A 20,120-nucleotide genomic window follows, 5' to 3' on the forward strand; every position below is an offset into this window, starting at 1 on the left:
ATGACAAGAGCAATAGAGTAAGATTTCCCCAGCTGGACTTTTTAATATCCAAAATGTTCTGGTTTATTTCGAGTCTCCAAAATGCTTGTACAGATGAGCCCATGTCTGGCATCCATCCACGGATGGGCTTGGCCTGGCCTGCTCGTGCTGCTGCTCTGCTAACACAAATCTCTTGCTGGTTTGTTTTGCAAACAAAACAGGTTCTTGCACCAAAACAATGTCAGAGAGCCAGATTCTAACTGAGATGCAGCTGTGCAAACCATGAGGGAGGCATTTGTGACTGAGCCCTGTGGGATTCCTCTGCACCTTGGGAGCACAAGGCAGAGGGACAAACACCCAGCACAACCTCACATCTCCCTCTGCCAAGTTGCTTTGATGTCCCTGTTAGAGGACAACTCCTACACAAAAATACCTTGTAACAAGCAGCTTTAAAAGGAGACAAATTCCTCCCTCTCGGTTCCATTTCCTGATTCTGCAAACTGCTTTCAGGCCCCCCAGCCCCTCTCCCATCCTGACCAACGCGTAAGCACGCTCTGGATTATCACAGCATAGGAAATCCACCCCAGGAATTTCCTGCTCCTTGTATCCTGCTTGATAAAGGAAATAGTCTAAGAAAGCTTGGTCTGAGCAGAAGGAGAGAGCAGGCCAGAAGAACAATCAGATGTGTTGAGGGCTGGCTGTGCCCCTCCCTTGCTGCATGGAGAAGTTCAGGATGGGGCCATTGCCTTTGTTTTGCAGAGCCTGATCTACACAGAGCACCAGGGCCACAGGAAGCTGGGCAGTTTGCACAGATGCCCTTGAACCAGTTTAAACTGGTGTGAACAAATGCCTTTTTCCGGATTCAGCTGCCCCAGTGGAAGAAATTATCACACCAGCTGCCTGCTGCTGCTGCCTGCCAGTGGGGCCTTCCCACTGGGAGATCCCTTATCCACTCTGCTGCAAATGAGCTGGCGTGCTCAGCAAGCAGGGCCAGGATGGATTTGGAAGCAAACCTTGCTCTCAGAGAGGTGTGCCCGTGGGAGCAGCTCCCTGCCAGGGCTGCAGGAGTAAGAACGGGGACAGAAGTTCACTGACACAGTGCAGGATGGCCCGGGACAGCTGTCACCTCACTGCTACAGGTGGATCTGTCACATCCCAGAAAAAACTGCGCCCTAATGATGAGAATTCACTCTCTTGCTTGCCCAGGTTTGAAAGCAGATTAAACTGCCATAATGGCAACACAGAGCCACCCCACCCTGTGCTAGTAGGAGGGGCACTGTGGGGACTTGCCTTGGAGAGACACAGAGTTGTCTCAGAGGGTCTGGGCGAGGACAATCCCAGGGTTATTTGCCAATGTCCCCATATGGGGGACCATGAACAAGACATGTAGGGCTGCTGGAATTAGAACCCCAGATCACACCACGGCAGTGCAGAACCACAGAATGGTTTGGGACCTTAAAGCTCATCTTCTTCCACCCCCTGCCATGGCAGGGATGCGTTCCACTATCACAGACTGCTCCAAGCCCTGCCCAGTCTGGCCTTGGACACTTCCAGGGATTCAGGGGCAGCCATAGCTTGGCTCTAATACAGAAATGCAGGTGCAGAAGTAACATCCCTGTGTGGAAGGTAGAGGACTTGGTGGTGTAGGAGATATCACGAGGTTTATTCTCAAACCCCATGTATTTAAAAATGTCTCCTGTTCCATGAACAGCTTTCTCTTTCCATTCACTGTCACCTGGTTCCAGCCAACCCAAGGGGTGGCTCTGCCTGCTTGTGTCACTTACTGCCTGCTCTACTGCCAGCACCACTGGGGCTTCCAGCCCTGCAGCTCCAGTGGCACTGTCCTGGCTCCCAAGGCACGGCCCCATCCTGCACTGCTGAGCAGCATCACGTGCAGTCTGCCTGTGCTCCAGGAGTGGGGCAGGGTTAGGCCACACTGTCCCGGCTGGCTGCTCTGGAGACCTGCAGACACAGGCTCAATAGTCCAGAAACTGGGGCTAGAGGAGGAGGCTCTTAATCCTGAAGGGAATGGATGCTCTGTGTGCACATCTGAAAGTACAGAAAAACAAGGTATTAGTGACACTGGCAAAGGCAGGACTTGATCACACAACCAGAGAATCACAGAAGACCCTGAGTTGGAAGGGACCCCTTAGGATCATCGAGTCCAGCTCCTGGCCCTGCACAGACACCCCAACAATCCCACCCTGTGCCTGAGAGCATTGTCTAAATGCTTCTTGAATTCAAGACAGGTTTGGTGCTACACCCACTGCCCTGGAGAGCTTGTTCCACTGCTCAACTGCTCTCTGGGTGAAAAACCTTTTCCTGGTATCCAACCTGAATCTCCCCTAACACAGCTCCAGCCATTTCCTCAGGTCCTGTCCCTGGTTACAGGGAGCAGAGACTGGAGCTGGTCCCTTAGGAGGACAGTGAAAACCAGAATGAACTCTGACCTTAGTCTCCTCTCCTCCAGCTGAACAAACCAAGTGCCCTCAGCTGCTCCTCACAAGGCTTCCCCCCCAGCCCCTTCCCCATCCTCATGGCCTCCTTTGGACACTCTCTAATGGTTTAATGTTGTTTTTATACTGTCCCAAACTGCCCACAGGACTGGAGGGGAGTGTGCCCCAGTGCAGAGCAGAGCAGGACAATCCCTCCTGGCCCAGCTGGGCCTGGTGTCCCCCAGGACATAGTTGGTCTTTCCAATAGGAATGATTCTGTGACACATCATACTGTGGGAACAGCTTCTCCAGCTGGACTGAAAGAACTGAGAAGGAAAAGCGGTGCCTTCCCTTCAGCACAAAGAACTCCTTTGTGCTGCGGCCCTGTGCGACCCGTCCCCAGGCAGTTCAGGCCCCACTGCGCCGGGGTCACGTCCCCACGCAGTCCCCCAGCCCCTGGTGCCCTGCTGGCCCCGGTACCTTGCAGCTCCTGCTCCCATGCCCGCAGCCTCTCCTGGGCCTGCCCGTTCCCCGCGGCTGCCGACTGCCGGTAGTGCCTCAGCGCCTCTGCCAGGTTCCGCTGCACCCCCAGGCCCTGCTCGTAGCAAACGCCCACGTGGTACCTGCTCTGGGCATCCTGGCACAGCAATCAGCACAGGAAAGGAAACAGAGAGTCTTTAGCACCTTCTTCAGAGTTTACTGCTCTTATCCTTGGTCGTCTCCTTAAGTTTAGCTGCTCCATCCCTCAATCTGTACCTTCAGTAATTTAGTTCCCTGGAGAGAAGCAGAATCTTTGGCTCTGCTCCTTCTTATCCCTTTCCAATTAAATTCACTGATTTCCCTTCAACACCCAGGGCTGTGGCAGGGGAACAAAGGAGCAGCTGGCTCTGCAGAGCATCCCAGTTGTCTCAAAGGTCAGAGCTGAGGTGCCTTGGGCAGCCCTGACTGTGCCACATCCTGGTCCCACCCAAACTCCGAGCACGCCCTGAGACTGCCCTAAGACAGTTCAAGCCCAAGTCTTGTAAAAACATCACAAATGGCACAGAGGTACTTGCTGCCAAGGGCTGGGAAATTCCCCTTTAACACAAGAGTGCAGCACTCTCCTGCTCAGCCCCACCTCATTCTAATCCAGAAGAAATCTCAGGCAGCAGAAAAGGAGTAAATGAAGCAAATACGCCCTAGAAAAAAAGCACCTGAACCCCTCAGACATATGTAACTGCTGAGAATGAACTAGAAAGCAAAGGTTGGCACTGCAGTGAAGCCAAATCCAAACCTATGACGTGTTTATGTGTCAGCTGTACACTTTATCTTTGAGATGCAATGGGAGGCAAAGGGTCTCAGAGAGTAGGAAAACAGGATGACACTCCTGAAGACATTAAAAAGACTGTATGGACTCGTGGCCACTCATACCTTTCCAGCAACAAAGCCAGGAACACTACCTGAAGAGTGTGACTGCCAGAAACATGATCTAAACAAGGCTTTGCAAAGGAAAAAAAAAAAACAACACCAAAAGGAAGAAAAAGAAAAAAAACCCCAAGTAAGTAGCAAGTTTTAATAAAGCCAGGAGAAAAGAACATATTGCAAGTGTTGCTGTCTGGGATGTAGCTGGTAGAGGCAAGTGAAGAACTCAGTGAGTGGGTGCTTTGCAAAATGTTGCAAGTCTCAGTTTATGACAGCAATAAACTCCTTTGGAGATGAGATAAACACGTTGAAGGATTGGCACTTCAGCTGTGACAAGAGATAGGGTTCAATCAGGAGAACTGCACCACCATCTCTCACAGGATGAACACCTCAGAGCCCAGACTGCAGTGAGGGGAGAGCCCCAAATTAGCACGGCAGAAGTGACTGCGACACCCTTGGAAATCTGGAGGTCAGGCTCAATTCCTCAACAGAACTCTTTAATGGGGTTTATATTCTGTGGCTGCACGTAGAAAATCAGGGAGGATAAAAAGTGGGAAAGTTCTTGTGTTGGAAAAACACTTGTCAGAGTTGCCAGCTCGGCTCTACCAGAGAGAACAACCAGAGAAATGCTGAATCTGTGGCTTTTTGTGCTGTTTTCCTTTTTTCTGGGTTTGTACTAAACGGTGCCATCCTTGCTTCATCCATACTCCGCCTTCTTTCAGCCAACTAAACATAACTTCCAACTCCAGGGTAATGGGCAGTGAACCTGTCCATGGAGCCCTTCTCCAGGAAAGTGGGTACACCCCAGGGAGCCCACGATCAGCCTGCCCTCAAGGCTGAGGCTCTGGAGCATCCACAGCATCCACTGAGCAGCAGGGATGGGGAAGGATGCTTGAGGTCTGAGAACTCTGACCAAAACGTGCCAGGGGTGCACCTGAGGACCTGCAGTTACCTGACAGATTTTGTGTTGTTAAGGCACTACTAGTAAATGCCAATCATCTATTTGATGGGCTAACTCAATGGGATACTGTTCAGCATAAACCTTGGACTCCAGGCTGGAAAAAAGGAGCCAAGGATGACACTTAGGAGAGACCTTTAGCAGATTTAGAGCTAAATATTGTGTATTGCGATGTCTGAGCTGCTGTGGCAAGTCAGGCCTTGCCCCACAAGACTGAGAGTGTCTCCATGATGGAAAGAGGGTGAAAACCCAAATGAAAAAGTTTACAATAATGTAATGCCATTCAAAATGGTCAAACTTACTATAAAGAACTAATAAAAGAAGATCTCACATAAGGAGTGGGCAACACAATCACAAAGGAAACAGCATTGCCAAATGCAAAACAGTGCTGATAGCAAGAAATTTGAGTATCACACTGTGATGGTTCCCTGAGACCATCTCATCACTGCTCAGTGCCAGGCAAAGGGCAAGCAGGGCTAGGAATTATTGGAAGGGAATGCAGAACAAAGCAGAGGAGCTCATTATGTGAGATTCGTGGCATATCTCCATCCTGAGTCCACCTTTAGTCCAACCATCTTAAAATGGTCAAAGGAGAATTAGAAAAATAGACAGAAGACTGACAAGAGAAGTAGAACAGCTTAACTACACAGAGACACAAACTAAACCAGCACTCTGCAGCCTGCAAAAGAAATGACTCAGGGAGGACTCACTAAAGGGCACCACAACTATTAGCCAGCAGAACAGGCAATAGCTATTCATTATTTTCCATTGCACAAAAGCTGTGGGAACTGAAGTTAAAACGAACAAGTTCTTCAGGAAAAAAAAACACCAAAAAGCCAACCCTGGCCATTACAATGCAGCTGAAAACAAAGGGACAATGGAAAGAAACAGAACTGTGGGATACAGAAATCTGGCTGCAAGACATGGGATCCACACTTCTGCTCCTCCAAATACTGGTGGGGGTGCAGGAGAGTGCTGTGCCCATATTGTGGCACTGCCCTTCAAGAAAGAGAAGCCTGGGCCACTTGGGTAAAGCGCAAGCAAGAAGATTTTTGGGAATCTAACATGACCTGTGAAGAGAAACAGCAACAATGGGGGAAGGCTGAAGGGAGATTTAGGTGTTTAAATATATTAAAGGTGCCTGAATTCAAAAATAAATCTAGAAATAGTCTTTCTATCCTCTCTATAAAAGGAGAGAAACAATGGGCCAATTTTAAAGAACAGATTTGAGATAAACACAATGCAGTTCTCCAAGTGATGCAGTAGTGAAAGATTTTGACTGAAGAGGGTGTAGACGCTCCATAATGGGAAACCTGTACAATCCTGGAAGCTGGATACAGGCACTGGTGCTGTAGGAACTCCTCCAGCCCAACAGGGCTGTGTCTGTAGGGTCTGTCCCCAGGGCCAATCTCCTCTCCAGGAGGCACCAAGGCTCCACTCTGTCCCTCCACACTGGGCAGTAAAATCCTTCCGCTCTCATTTCCAAGAAAGCCTGAAATCCTCCCTCCACCTGCAGATCCCAAGCTGAGGACAATCCCTGGCAGAAGGATTACTTACCCCACTGTTTGCTGCCTGCAGCAGGTACTTCAGACCTCTCTTCTCCTTGGGCTGCAGCCCCCTCATGTAGAACACTCCAAGATAAGCCTGTGCCTGCAACAAAACCACATGGTCCAGATCAGCCAGGATTTTAATTATTTGGGTTTTTAACTGATTTTCAAGCTGCTAAAAAGCTGGGGTTACTGTGGCAGAGTAGTAATGAGTCTGCCTGTGCACAGGCTCTTGGGAGAGGCAGGGCTGCCCTAAGAAAAATCAGCATGACACGGTAAACACAAAGAAATCCCATTTGAGACCCAGAGTATCATTTCAAACTCCCTGTGGAAGACAGAGCCAGGGCATGGCTCCCACTCGTGTCCTGTCCCCAAGTCCAGCAGATGCACCCCCTGGCCAGTGAGCTGAGCTCCAGGAGGCATTGCCAGCCTGGCATTCCCAGGACGAGATGGCACGTGCCTAAATGCATCTCCTGGAGAGGGAAAAGGAGGGCAGGAGACAGATCTGCACAGATGAGTCATCTCAGAAAGCCACAGACACAAAATGAGGATCTGTTCTTGCTTCAAGCACTGCAAGTTCCTCCAGTACAGCGACCTGTACTCTTGAATTGAGAGGGAATGAAAACTGAGCTGTGTTTGCAAGCACAGGTCAGCTCTCCCAAGCCAAAGGTTTAATGTAAGAGCCCCATTAACAAGGGACAACCAGCGCTGGCTCTGTCTGCAGGCAGGGCTGTCTCCCAGACACTGTCAGAAATATAAACAGAGATTCAGAGAATGGTTTGGGTCAGAAGGGACATTAAAGATCCTCTAGTTCCACTCCCCCTGCTGTGAGCAGGGGTAAATCTATTGGAAGGCTTTTCCTTCCACTGCCACAACGCTGCTTTCTAGGATGTGGCTCCAACCCTTCAGCCAGGGCTCTCTGCTGGCTCTCCTCTGCCCTTTGGACACCAACCTCGGTGATTCCAGCCCCTGCTGCTCGTTCCAGGAGTGCCACAGCCTTGTGCTGCCTGTCCCAGCAGCTGCCAGGGCCGTGCTGGAGCAGGTACCTGCCGTAGCGGTACTGGGCCATGGGGTGATGGCTGCTGGCTGCCTGGCAGTAATAAAAACCTGCCTGAGAGAGAGAAACCCAGGTCATGCATGCCCTCACCATGACATGGCTCCCTTCAAGCTTAATCTCTCTGTCTAGACCCATCACAAGCTGCATCTCCCCCCAGAGCCCTCCCACACCAGAACATCAGCTGGGTCAGGTGAGACAGTGGACTGTCACTGCCCCAGAGCCCTGGAACCACCCTGCCTGCTCCATTCCAACTCCCCGAGCTGAAGGGGGTGGCACTGGGCCAACCATGACTCAAACCAAGCTGCCTTTGCAGTTCTTCCCAGCTGCAGCTGCTGCTTGCACTAGGTGGCAGGCTGGAGTTACAGGAGCCAAGCTGGAGATCTGAGAAACGCTGGGATGTGCAGTGGTGTCTTAAATACAGCAACATGACAGGTTTCTCCTTGGAACCCCGCTGGGTGCTGGTAGCACAGCTTGTGCACCTGGAGAACCCTCAGAAGCTGTGGGAAAGGGATCTCAGAGCACCTCTCTGAGGGGACTGCTGACACTGAAAGCAGCTCTGCAAAGCTGCACTTTTTATTATTTCCAGCATTTTCTACTGAGTCTTCAGAGCCCGGGAACTTCTCAGGCTCCCCAGGGAATGGGGGAGGCTGCCAGAGCTCCAGGAACGCTTGGACAGCGCTGCCAGGGATGCCCAGGATGGGATTGCTGGGATGGCTGTGCAGGACCAGGAGCTGCATCAATGATCCCCGTGGGTTCCCTCCAGCTCAGGATATTCCATGACTTCCCCACCCGTGTAAAAGCAGCGAAGCTCCAAGCGCCCAGCACAGACCCCTCTCCTGATGGGCACTGCCCACGGCCACCCCCTGGCCCCGGATACCTTTTCCAAGTCCTTCTCGGTGCCCCTGCCGTGCTCGTAGCACAGCCCCACGTTGAACTGGGCTTTGCTGTAGCCCCGATCCGCCGCCAGTTTGAAGCAGGTGAAGGCAGCTCGGCAGTGCCCCGCCCTCATGCTCTCGATGCCTGAGGAAAACACAGCCTAAACCCACGGAAAACGGGGCAAAACAGAGGGCCACAACCCAGCCTCCAATGCAGCAACCTCCCCCACAGCCACTGGGCCTTCCTTGGCTCACGCCAAGTGCTCTGGGCCACTTCCAGCTGGCTCACCAACCCTCACTCCACAGTTTCCGTAAGAAAAATGGCAACACTGCATTTCAGGGATTTTTCTGGGCTTGTGGCAGAGAGGGATCACAGGCTAACACAACGTATGGCTCACACAGAAACAACTTGCTTTTCAGTGCTGCAACTAGTGGTGTATATAGGGCAGGGACTTTTCTTAGCTCATTGCATCTTCCTTCTGCTTTTCTTAGAGTTGCAAACCTGCAATTGCTTTTTCAGCTTGCCAGGAAAACTGTGAGCTCAGACAATAAAAGAAGGATACAAGGATATGACATCTTGTGTTGCAAAAAAGACAGAGATGGCTTAATTTCCAACTACAGATGTCAGGACAACAGTGCAGGCTTCAAGCAAGCCTGGATTGAAATATGCTGAGATAAATCAGGTGGCACGATGGGACAAAGGGCAATAAATCTCTCCCAGCAGTTAAAATTGCTGAAAGGAGGCTCCAGCTTGGGTATTTGCCATCCCTGCCTTCTCACAAGACCTGCAACCATTTGGAGGTCCTCCAAAATGAGAAACCTGTGGTTTAAGGGCAAAACAAAACCAACTCCACATTACCAAGGATATTCAATGCAATGGAAATATCAATTCGGAAAATCTGCTGCAATTGGAAAGCGGCTTCCTCTAAATGCCCTCGCTGAGCTGGGTCACCCTGAGGAGTCAGAGAAAAAAAGCTATTAAAGACAGCTAAATCATATCAACCCTAGAGGAAATTCTTGCTTGGAAACCAAGCAGTGAGACCTGTTTGTACGGCAGTTCAGGCATCAGGAGGGTGAGGTCATGTATCCACACAAAAACCTCCCTGTCCTACACAGCCACCTTGCTGGGGCAGCTGTATGGACACTGCTCCCCTGCCCTCTGGTCAGAGAGCTTGGGGCAGCCTCCAAGGCATCAGCAGACCTTCCAGAATTCAGCAACTACCTCACCCTACTCAGAGCAGTCTGCAGCTCCTCCCGAGGGGCAGCACAGGGACAGCTCCAATCTCTGCTTCCTGGCACAGGGACAGCACCCAGGGAATAGCTGGAGCTGGGCCAGCAGGCTCAGGCTGGATTTTGGGAGAAGTTTCTTCACCCAGATGGTGCTGGGGCACTGAACAGGCTCCCCAAGGCTGCCAGAGCTCCAGGAGCAGCATTTGGACACCACTTTGTTGGGGTGTCTGTGCAGGGCTGGGAGCTGGACTCATGATCCTCATGGATCCCTTCCAAATGAGGATATTCCATGATTCTAAGATAACTCCCCCTCCAAAAATAACATTACCCCTTGTTCCCGCTCCCACGTCATGCCCAGAGCACAGTCCCTGCCAAAACATCCTCACACCTTTGCATGTGCTTTACCCGATTCCAGCTGGACTGAGCACTGCCCAGGGCTGCTGGAACCCTGCAGGGCACAGCCAAATCCTCTCCTCCTGGGCAATGAACAGCCCGGGCTGTGGGAGGAGGCTCAGCCCAGCTCCACACCCCGAGTGCCATCGAGTGGCAGCAGAGCTCAGTGCACACGGGGAATTGGGACAATTGGTACCCACAGCTCCACTGCTGAGCTTGGGGCTACTCTCAAGAGGCCAGGTCCAAGGCCCCTCCCTGAGCTGCTCCAGGACCCAGCTCCAGGCTCTTCCTCCAGCCCTGCACAAGTGGCACCTCCCAAGAAGGAGAGATCCATGCTCACCCCCCCGAGCAGATGAAGCAAATTCCTCCTTGGTGCCTTTTGCAGGAATTCACCCTGCTAAAAACTGAATTTACCTCACTCTGCTCAAAACTGAATTTACCTCTTCTCTACTCACAGTGTCCTTGAGCGATTGCTCAGCCGAGTCATTTTTTTTTTTAAAAAGGGAATTATCTGCATCTAAGATGTGAATTACAAAAAATTGGCCGGTTTAATCACAACAAGAACAATAATATAATTTATGGCCTTGTGACTCTCGAGCTGATGCACTCTCTTCAAGCCCCAAGTGCTTCCCTCTTTACCAGACAAGAGCCAGCCCTGATTTGCAGCGTTTGGAGTGACACCACCTTCCCCAGTCATGGGTTGTCTGGTAAACACCAAAATAGCAACAGCATGTAATCACCTAGTGAAAGATTGCATCAAAATGCAAATACACAGGAACACACTGGTGCTGCTGAATTTATTTTTTGTTTGGTTGCTTGGTTTGGTGTTTCTCCCCATTTTTTTTCCGCGCTTCCCTGCCAGCAGCCCTGTTACACAGATGCCTCAAAGGATGGAGGTGGCAGTTTGTAAATCCTGGAATTTTCTGGCTAAAGCAGAGGTCAGTATATCCCATCTCCCTTTCTTTTCCCCAGTCTTGTGTGTGAGTGCTGCTCAGGCTGTGCTTGGGGTAGCTCTGGGAAGGTGCAGACAGAGGGGGTGGAAAATGAAACCTTACCTTTGCAGTGTGGAGAACTGGCCCCACCCTGGAGCTCACAGGGATTTGGAACTCCCCTGCATTAAAAAAAAATCCAACAAAAAAGCAAAGTTTAGCAGTGCTGCATCTTTGCCTCTTCTCATCCTCTCTATTCTATAGCTCCTTCCAAAAGATCTGATCTCCCACTCAGTCAGGGACATCAGGAACAGAAAGAATCCCAACCAGTCTGACCTTTGGAGCAAAAGTAAGTACTGGAATCCAGCCCTGTGGCTGCAGCTCCTCCAGAAAGGGCCCCTGGTTTTGATCTGAAGACACACAAAGAAGAGAATCTCCTGCTTCTCCTAAATGTTCCAGTAACTTGTAATCACTGCTTTAAACCTCTGTGCTTCATTTCAAATTAAAGTGCTTCTACTCTGGGTTTCTGCTCCCAGGCACTGGCTCTTCTAGGTTTTTTCTTCTTTACTAAAAAGCCAATTCCTCCTTTTGAAAGTCCTGACATGACTAATCAGCCCCTCTTGATTCCTGTCTGTGATTCTAAAAAGACTGCACCATTCATGTCTTTCAACTGCAGCACTTTTCTGCCAGCCTTGGTTAATTTTATGACATTTTGCTACAATTCCTGAATTTCCAACAGGGTTACTGAGGTGCAGCCCCTCTCAGCAGTGTCACACGCAGGGTGACATTGCCTCCTCGTGCCCAGTTTGCCTGGATCTGAAGTGCTGCAGCTCTCAGCTTGCCCAGGGCATCACACCCAGCCCTCAGCTGAGCTGCTGCCTCCCCAACTCCTTCTCCAGGTAATTCCTTTGCAGGGTGCAGCCCTGCTTCTGCCAGGGGATGATCAGCCCTCTCAGGTACACTGGGACAGCCACGTGTTCAGCACTTTGTGACCAGTTTCAATCAGAATTATCTGACAGAGCATCTCCAGCCCGAGCTAAGCCACCTTGCTCAGAGCAGGGTTGTGCTGCAAGTGGTTACAGTGGCATTTACTCCTGCCACTGCAACAGGACAATGATCTCCACAAAGAGGACAGACAGCCTGAGGCCAAGGATTTTTAACCTGGAGCACCACAAGCAGTTGGATCCCACTGGATATTTAACTCCAGGTGCTGGAGCCTGGATCACTTTGAGCCAGAGCTGTGCCCTCCCCGTGTCTCCTTCTCAAGCTGTGTGATAGCCAACACAAGTGAAAAAATGTCCTTTTAGGGCCTGATTCCTCAATTGCTGGCACAGTTTGGCTCCACGAGCAGCAGCACTGAGGTGTGCAGCAGGCAGGAGCTCTCCCTGCAGCGCCTGCTCTGTGCCACAGCGTGTAGGAGCTGTGACCTGTGTGCCAGCTGCAGCCTCATTATTCCCAGACAAACAATTCCCCCCTGGCTGTATTCAAATGTGTCTTATCTGGACAGGCCCCACTCACCCAACAAGCAAGATCACTGTGGCAGACATGATTTCTATGCAGCATTCCACCAAAAGTAGTATAATCTGTGAATTTATTAGTTGTGCTTTCTGTTTCTTTGCAGAGCAGGCATCAAATTATCTGATATTTCTCACTGTAAGGCTCTATCGTGTATCTCCCTTGTGATGTAATTTGGGTTTTTGCCACACAAACAACTGCAAATCCCATGGAAAAAAAATGGTCTGTATTAAGAATTCTCCCACTACTTGTTTAAACAGCATTAGTACATCCACACTTGCAAGAAACTGTACATTTTGCACAGATGTCTACTCCTAAATCAGAGACTCCTCATTTACTGTGAAAATGTTATAATTTGGACAAACCACTGAACCATGAAAAATAAACAGCCACTAATTCTGAATTCTGTCAGCCTGCAGAAGCACCTTGTGCCCCTCTACCACGGGAAACCCCTCCTCTCTCAAATCTCCACAGATCAGGGTTACCAATCCCAGAGAACATCTGGAAAACAGCACAGCGACCAACCGGTCCTGACATCCAACCCCAGCTCCTGAAGGATCAGAGTCCTCCAATGGTCTGGGTTGGAAGGGAGCTCAAAGCCCATCCACTTCCACCCCTGCCACGGCAGGGACACCTCCCACTGTCCCAGGCTGCTCCAAACCCCATCCAGCCTGGCCTTGGGCACTTCCTGGGATCCAGGGGCAGCCACAGCTGCTCTGGGCACCCTCAAGTCCCTCAGAATGACCTCTGAAGCTGGACAAGCTCAATTATTCTTCAAGTTATGTTTAAAAGATGGGAGTATCACAGCTGGAATTTTCTGTGCAACTTTATTTCTACTTCTTCAAACCCAAGCTGTGATGCAACTTGATTGCCCATCCTTTTTTTCCATGCAGTCTTGCAGCTTTCAGTGTTCTGGATGCCCAACGCTTACATCTTCAGCAGTTAATAAATATTTTTGTCTCTCTTCACTGTTCATCCTGGACTAATCAAGTGTTGCTCACAGCTAGCTCCAAATGAGGAATTAATAATCTTCTCCTAGACAGCCTAGATTGCTCATCCCAAAACATCCAGGAGAACTAAGTCACAACAAGAGCTGGCCAAAATCCAGCATTTCTGCCTCATGGAAAATTTCACTGTTTCCAATTGGTTTCATTGTGCTTTGAAATGAAAACACACTTTTGCAATGTCTGTAATCTCAGAATTGAAATAACGAATTTTACAGTTCTGCCAGGGGTAAAATACAACTCCCCAGGGCATCATTCAGCTGCTGTAACACTGAGACTGGCTGTAATCACCTGCTTGCTCACTCTGTGCCTTTAACTTCCAGCAAAAAGCCTCTGAGTGAGGCAGGAATTGCATGGAAAAAAAGATGCGAACACAGAGCTGAGGACTTGCTGGTAGCAATATCCAGAATGCTACTTAAAGCAAGTTTTAAGTTAATTTCCTGAAGTTTTCTTTTTAAACAAAGCAATAGATTTTGCTCCTATTGTGCTCCAATAAAATTGGAACGGCTCTTGTGGAAAGCTGAGATGTTGGGATCCATCCCCCAAATCCTTGTCACAACAACAGCAGATTGTCACTGCACAGGGAGACCAGCACCAACCAGTGTGGAAATGAACTGAAACACCCAGAGAAAGGGAAAGGACATGGAACTGTCTCCAGAAGATCCCTTGCCCTTGCTGGCAGCAGCAAACTGGAGCAGGGAAGGTACATTCTGCTGCACTCTGAGCTCTGTTCTCTCATGGCAAGGCTTCGCTACCAGATTCCCCTGCGTCATCTGCCAGGCGTCTGTCCTTCCCTTCCTTCTGCTCTCCCCAGCTTCCTGCTGCATCCTCATTTTGCCAGCCTCACCCTCTTTCAGTAGCTAAACACCAGGGGAAAAAAAAAATCCTGTACCTCAGGCAGGTTTTTCTGTAGAAAGCAAACTGTAGTGAAAGAAAAGGATCATCAAGCTTCACTTTCCACGGAAAGATTCTCAGGACTTCTCACATGACAAAACCCTGCATTTTTTCAGGCTCTTCAGTGCAAATTACCAAATCTCTTCCCCCTGACTTTTCTCCATAAATTCCCACAAAATGGATGCACAACATAATATGGAATGTAACCCGAGGACTTATGTATGGAGCAAAATCAAATTATTTCTGACATATATTATCTCTGACAAGTGACAGTTGGAGATGCTTGGGCAGAAAGGGTGAGGAGCAGGGATTATAAAGTCACGCTCTCCCTGGCAGAACTTTCCAGCAATCAGCTGTTCTGTGATCTGAGCAGGAGGCTTGGCTGGACCAATTAAGTCTCATTTCAATGCGTAATTTCATCTAATCACTTCTTGGAACCCACTTGTACTTCTGGCCCGTAGCAGCGAGTTCCACAATTTACCTGGGCACTGGCCAAAGACAAAATGCCTTTTGCTTTTTTCCAAACTTGCTACCTGACCCTTCTGTGCTGCCTTTTAATATCAGCATTATGAAAAGATGTCCCTATTCTCCTTCTCCCAACAGTTTTAGTTTCACACAGCATTCTCTGCCATTTCTTTTTTTTAAAAACTGAAGAGTCAGTCTGTGTTGGGATGTAATTGTCTCCCTGTCATCTTTTCTCTGCAGTTTTGTCCCTGTTTTTCAGGCACTGTCTTCTCCTTAAGTGCTCAAGATGTGGCTGCATCCCAGACTCACATGAACCCACAGCACTGCCTTGTCCTCAGCTCCTTCCTTCACCATAATTAACATTTAATTGGCCTCACTGCTGCCGAGCACTGACTTAACCTTATCAAAAGCACATCCATAGTGACTTTAAATGTTCCCTCTGCAAGACAATTATTAATTTGACACTCCTCACTCTGCCTGTGTATTTGCAGCCACACTCCCCTGTGCACGCTCATTTAACCCACCTGGGGGTTACCCTGCCTTTGGTTCTCATGCAATCTCTGCCTGTGACTTTCAGATTTGACTGTCCTGAAGAATTTTGTACCATTTGCTGCTTCTGCTGCCTCATTCGTCACCTCTTGTCTCCAAATCACTGCTGATTGTGCTGAACAGAACAGGTTTAACAAAGGATGAGGGAATCCTACAGTAATGGCTCTCCACTGTGAAAACTTTCTTTAAGGAGCTCCCAGCCCAAGAGTTAACCCCTCTATATTCCCTCACATCAGCTTTAAGTCTTTAGATAGCTTTGGTTTAGGTCCTGTCTGGATGATTTTCGGAAAGCTAAAAGCTGGATTATCTTGCTCCACATGCCTGTTGACTTCTCCAAAGAAGTCTTAATAGATTTACAACTCTCTCAAGTCTCTGCAAGGGAGCAAGCTGGCCTGAGAAATGGCTTCCTAAATCCCTCCAAGACCTTTGATACAGCCCACTCATCCCAGCATCCGACACCTCTATCCTGTAACAGTTTCTATCAAATTAGAATCACCTTTTTTGCAGTTCTGTGCCTCAAGCCAACACCCACCCACTCCTTTTTAAAAGCCAAGCTGTACAATCTGTCAGTGCTCATTCCCCTGGTCACAGAGCAGGTTTGAGCATGGGATTACAGATCATCCTTGGAGGCTCAGTGATTTCCCAGCTTCTGAAGAACATCTGAACAAAGACCACGTGGCCTCAGTGACTTGTCACTGTTCAATTTATCAGTTTACCCAAAAGCTCTTCCTGTTGACTCTCAGCAGGAACTGTTTGTCAGACACACATTCACTCCAGGATGTCCAGCTGTGCCAACTGCAGGCATTGCTATCTCCACTTCTTCCCACCACTCCTCCCAGAGGACCATGTCCAGTCACCTGCCAGTGCTGGAGTGCTTCTTAACATGCTCCAGGCTAAAGCAGATGGGTTAAACAGTCTAATTGGCAGTTTAGGTAAATTAACCTGGCTGTTTTCCTGGAGTTAATTAGGAGACATGGAAACAAAATGCTCCATTTGCCAACTGATGGGAATGGTAACCTCTGGCAGGAGAAGGTTTGATAAGCAGTGACGGGCAGTAGCTGAAATCAGCACAGAAGGAAGCCAAAATTCTGAAAGAAAGCAAAAAATGGGCAACAGCTCTGACCTTTTCTGCAGCACCTTCATTATTTAATTCTTCCCTGAGAGGGTGTCGAGGACCTGGCACAGAGAAGCTGTGGCTGCCCCTGGGCCCCTGGAAGTGTCCAAGGCCAGGCTGGACAGGGCTTGGAGCAGCCTGGGATAGTGGAAGGGGTCCCTGCCCATGGCATGGAACAAGAAGAGCTTTCAGATCCCTCTCATTCCAAACCAGTCTGTGATCCTGTGATTTAGCCAACATCTGTGGTTAGTTTCCTGATGTGCCTCTCCTACACCACCACTAAATGTTGTCCTCTTGCCACCTGCTGCAGCAGGCTTCCTGCTTCCAACAGCTTTCCTGAGGCCATTATTAATGTTGCTATATCCAGTGAGCTGTAGGCCTCATCTGATCTTCCTTGGTGTGACTTTAAATTCCCTATGTAGGACACGCTTTCCTGGGCAAGACTTCAATTTTGTTGGAGCCTATCTTTCTATTTTTATAAAACTCATTTTAATAATGTCTTTGATACCTCCTTCCACTGTCTTATCTATGGCAGAAGAGCTCAGAAACGTATCCTCATCTTGCAGGAAGAGAGTAATTCCTTCAGTTTCACACCATGTACACCAGTGTCCCAGATCAGTGGTGCAGCATCCTCCCGAATCCTTCTGGCTGCAAACATCTGTCCACTATAAAAGAACAGGTCTGGATGCTGCAATCAGTCTGCTAAGGCAGAGCAGTGTTAGGAAAGCTGTTGTCACCTGCAGTTACAGCACAGCCTTGTCTCTGCCTTAAGGAGGATTCTTCCTCCTGTCTCTGGACTCTGATTCATCTCTCTGAAATTCTGCCTTTCCACTCTCACCTGCCTCCTCAAGTGTCAATAAATGGCTACACACTCCTTGGCCCCCAGCTTGCCTTGGGGGAACTCTCAGGTCCTTCTGCCACAAGTATCCTGCCCTGCAGCACATGGCACGTACCTGCTTCTGCCCAGGGCTGGCTCTCTCCCTGCCCCGAGGGGATGCCTGAGGAGGAATTCTCTGCTACAGCCTCTGGACTTGCTTTCTGCAGGACCTGGGACCCCAGCTGCTGGCCAGGACAGCTGGGTGAGGCTCCGGTCACCACTGTAACACAGAGCACAAAGAGTGTGTCTGCTCCAGGCAACAACACCGCTCTGTGCATGTACTCACTGTCCTCTCACCCCTCGGACAAGCAGGAGAACATTTCGTGCGGCAGAACCCAGAACAGAAAACAAAGGTAAAGGCACCCAGAACGGGACTGCACCAAATCGTTAAGAAGCAGAGGTTCTCCTGACACTCCCCCCAGGGCCCGAGAGCGGCTGTCAGCCTCTCCCAGCCTCACTCACACACAATCCCAGCAATCCCAGCCGGCAGGCCCCCGCCGCCCTCCCCGGCCCACCGCGGCTGACCTGCGGCCTGCGAGGGCGGCGAGGGAGCCCGGGGAAGCCTTCGCTGTGTCCGGGCGTCCGGCAGCGACCCGAGCCAGGCGATGTGCCGCAGCAGCTGCAGCAGCAGCGCGCCCACGGCTCCCTGCGGAGAGCGGACACGGTCAGGCCGCCGGCCCCGCTCCCTCCCGGGCCCGCGATCCCCCGAGCCGCCCGGCGCCGCTCCTCACCCAGGTGACGGCCTCCCGCACGGAGTAGCGGGGCACCAGGCCGGGCAGCGCCCGCCGCCGTCCTCCTCGCTCCGGGCCGCGCTGACACGAGGGCGCCCTGCAACGACCGCACACACACGGGCGCCGTGAGGCCGGGCCGCGCCGGGGCCGCACTGCGGGGCGCTCCCGGGCCGCACTCACCGCTCGGGGCTGCGGCCGCGGCCGCCGCTCAGCCCGGGGGCACAGGCGGCCCGGCCGGGGGCGGGCGCGCAGCGGCCCCGGCCCAGCAGCAGCCGCCACATCCCGCTGGCCGCGCCGGCAACGCGCGGGGCATAGAGACGGGCGGGCACGGCGGGGACGGCGGGGACAGCGGGGACAGCGGGGACAGCGGGGCACGGCGGGCACACAGGGGACAGCGGGCACGAGGGAGGCTCCAGGCGGCGCGGGAGGAGCGGCAGCACGGCCACAGAGTGGGGAAACGGCGGCACGGCGGCACGGAGCGCAGCCGGAGCGGCAGCGGCACCATAGAGCGCGGCCAGAGCGGCCAGAGCGGCGCCACGGGCGGCACAGGGCGCGCAGAGCGCCGCCCGCCCGGGAGGTCCCGAGTGCACACCGCGGGCGGCTCGGACCGCTCCGGGGAACGGCGGCACTGCCCTCTGCCCCGTCCGCTCCCCGGCCTCACCAACGGGGACGGGGAGTTTACACGGGAAACGGCGCCGCACAACCTCTACGTGATGTCCAGGTGTTCGAAAGACCGATTATTTCTTGCTAGAGTCACCTTGCTGATGACGCTGACATTTCAAGAGTCAGAAATAGTTAACGATTTGTCCAGAGTCTAACAGGGAATGGGAAGGGAGTTATGAAACGTTCTGCCTTATGGCTGCAGAATATGGAATAAATTAAAATTAAGGAAGGATGTTCTTTGGTATGATTTATGAATGCTGTGGATGTTCTATGGATGATCTTTGTATGCTTTCAAGCCACATCAACAAGAAGAGGGATTTAATCCCTGGAACAAATAGCACCTAACAAACTCTAAGTGATGTCCAAGTGTTAGAAGGACAAATTAGTTAGAACCTTCTCGCTAAGGTTTAGGGCTGGACATGTTTCAGTGACCTCAGACCCCAGGGAGGGTGAGAAAGCTTGGAGAGAAGGATGTACCACTGATGGTGGGCACAACGCAGAATTTATACAGGACAAGGACATTTGGCAGAACCCACAAGATGAGGAAGAAACTGATAAAGCCAGCTCAGCAACTGGGCTGAAATCAGCTCCGACTGGGTAGAAGGTAATTCCAGCAGGGGCAGGGCACAACCACTGACCCATGGCCCAAGAAACCACTGACCCAAAAGAAGAGAAAGACTGAGCGTGGGACTAATTAGCATGAGAAGCGAGAGACTCATTAACCAATAGAAGATAGAACACTAATTAACAGGAGAACTAGGTGACATATAGCCAGTGAACACTGATGCCTTTGTTTGCTAAAATGTAAACTGTAAAGAAATCAAATACCTCAACTCCGTGTGGATCAGCCTCTTGCACACCAGGGAAAGAACGTGTTTTGGGATTAACAGGGAGAGTCCCTGAGGATCTGCTGTTGTTTGGGGTAGGGGAATAACTCCTCCTCGGAAACATGGAAAGGGACACACTGGTAATTCCTGTTATGAGCTCAGAATTGTTGTTCAGTATTAGCTGTGGTTTATGCTTGGATGGCTGCAGGTTTAATTCCAGCTGTGGAAGATCCATAATTGCTCTCTTTCATCAGCCTAAACACTTGCTTTAGACTACCAAATTTCTCCTGGTGTTCCACAGTGCCTTTTTTTTTTTTTTTTTGGTAGTGTCATATGGGACACAAATCCTTTATCCTTTTCACCCCAGATTTGGCTTAATAGTGTAATTACAAAGTCATTTAGTTGCCTGTTTCACTAAATGTGTCTGTAATTGTCTCATGTTAGTAGACTGGTGTTTGCTAAGCTACTACAGTTTGTTTGGGGATGAAAATTACATGCAAAATAGAAATATCAGCATCTCCACTCTATAATCTTGCCTTAATTTTCTCTCTCATCAGGTTGATACCACTAATTAATGCTCCAAAAACTGAGCCTGCATTTGTTGGTATTGGTTCATCCATGATCTTCTCAGCTGATCACTGAATTTTTAATGCTTTGGTCCTGGTTTTCTTTCAAGT

General features: G+C 50.5%; 1 protein-coding gene across 1 annotated transcript; it reads right to left on the reverse strand.

Moving 5' to 3' along the window:
- Positions 1–38: 38 nt before the first annotated feature.
- Positions 39–19,258, reverse strand: DELE1 (DAP3 binding cell death enhancer 1). Its single transcript, XM_066329498.1, has 12 exons — positions 19,255–19,258; positions 18,134–18,659; positions 17,954–18,050; positions 17,748–17,868; positions 17,299–17,442; positions 10,931–10,986; positions 9,112–9,205; positions 8,255–8,397; positions 7,273–7,431; positions 6,331–6,423; positions 2,895–3,051; positions 39–2,028 (listed from the first exon to the last, which is right to left on the reverse strand). Exons 1-12 carry the CDS (start codon positions 19,256–19,258, stop codon positions 1,772–1,774), a joined length of 1,851 nt encoding a protein of 616 aa, XP_066185595.1. The 3' UTR covers positions 39–1,771.
- Positions 19,259–20,120: the final 862 nt, after the last annotated feature.

This window comes from Sylvia atricapilla, chromosome 14, assembly GCF_009819655.1.
Source record: "Sylvia atricapilla isolate bSylAtr1 chromosome 14, bSylAtr1.pri, whole genome shotgun sequence".
Taxonomy (NCBI): Eukaryota; Metazoa; Chordata; class Aves; order Passeriformes; family Sylviidae; genus Sylvia; species Sylvia atricapilla.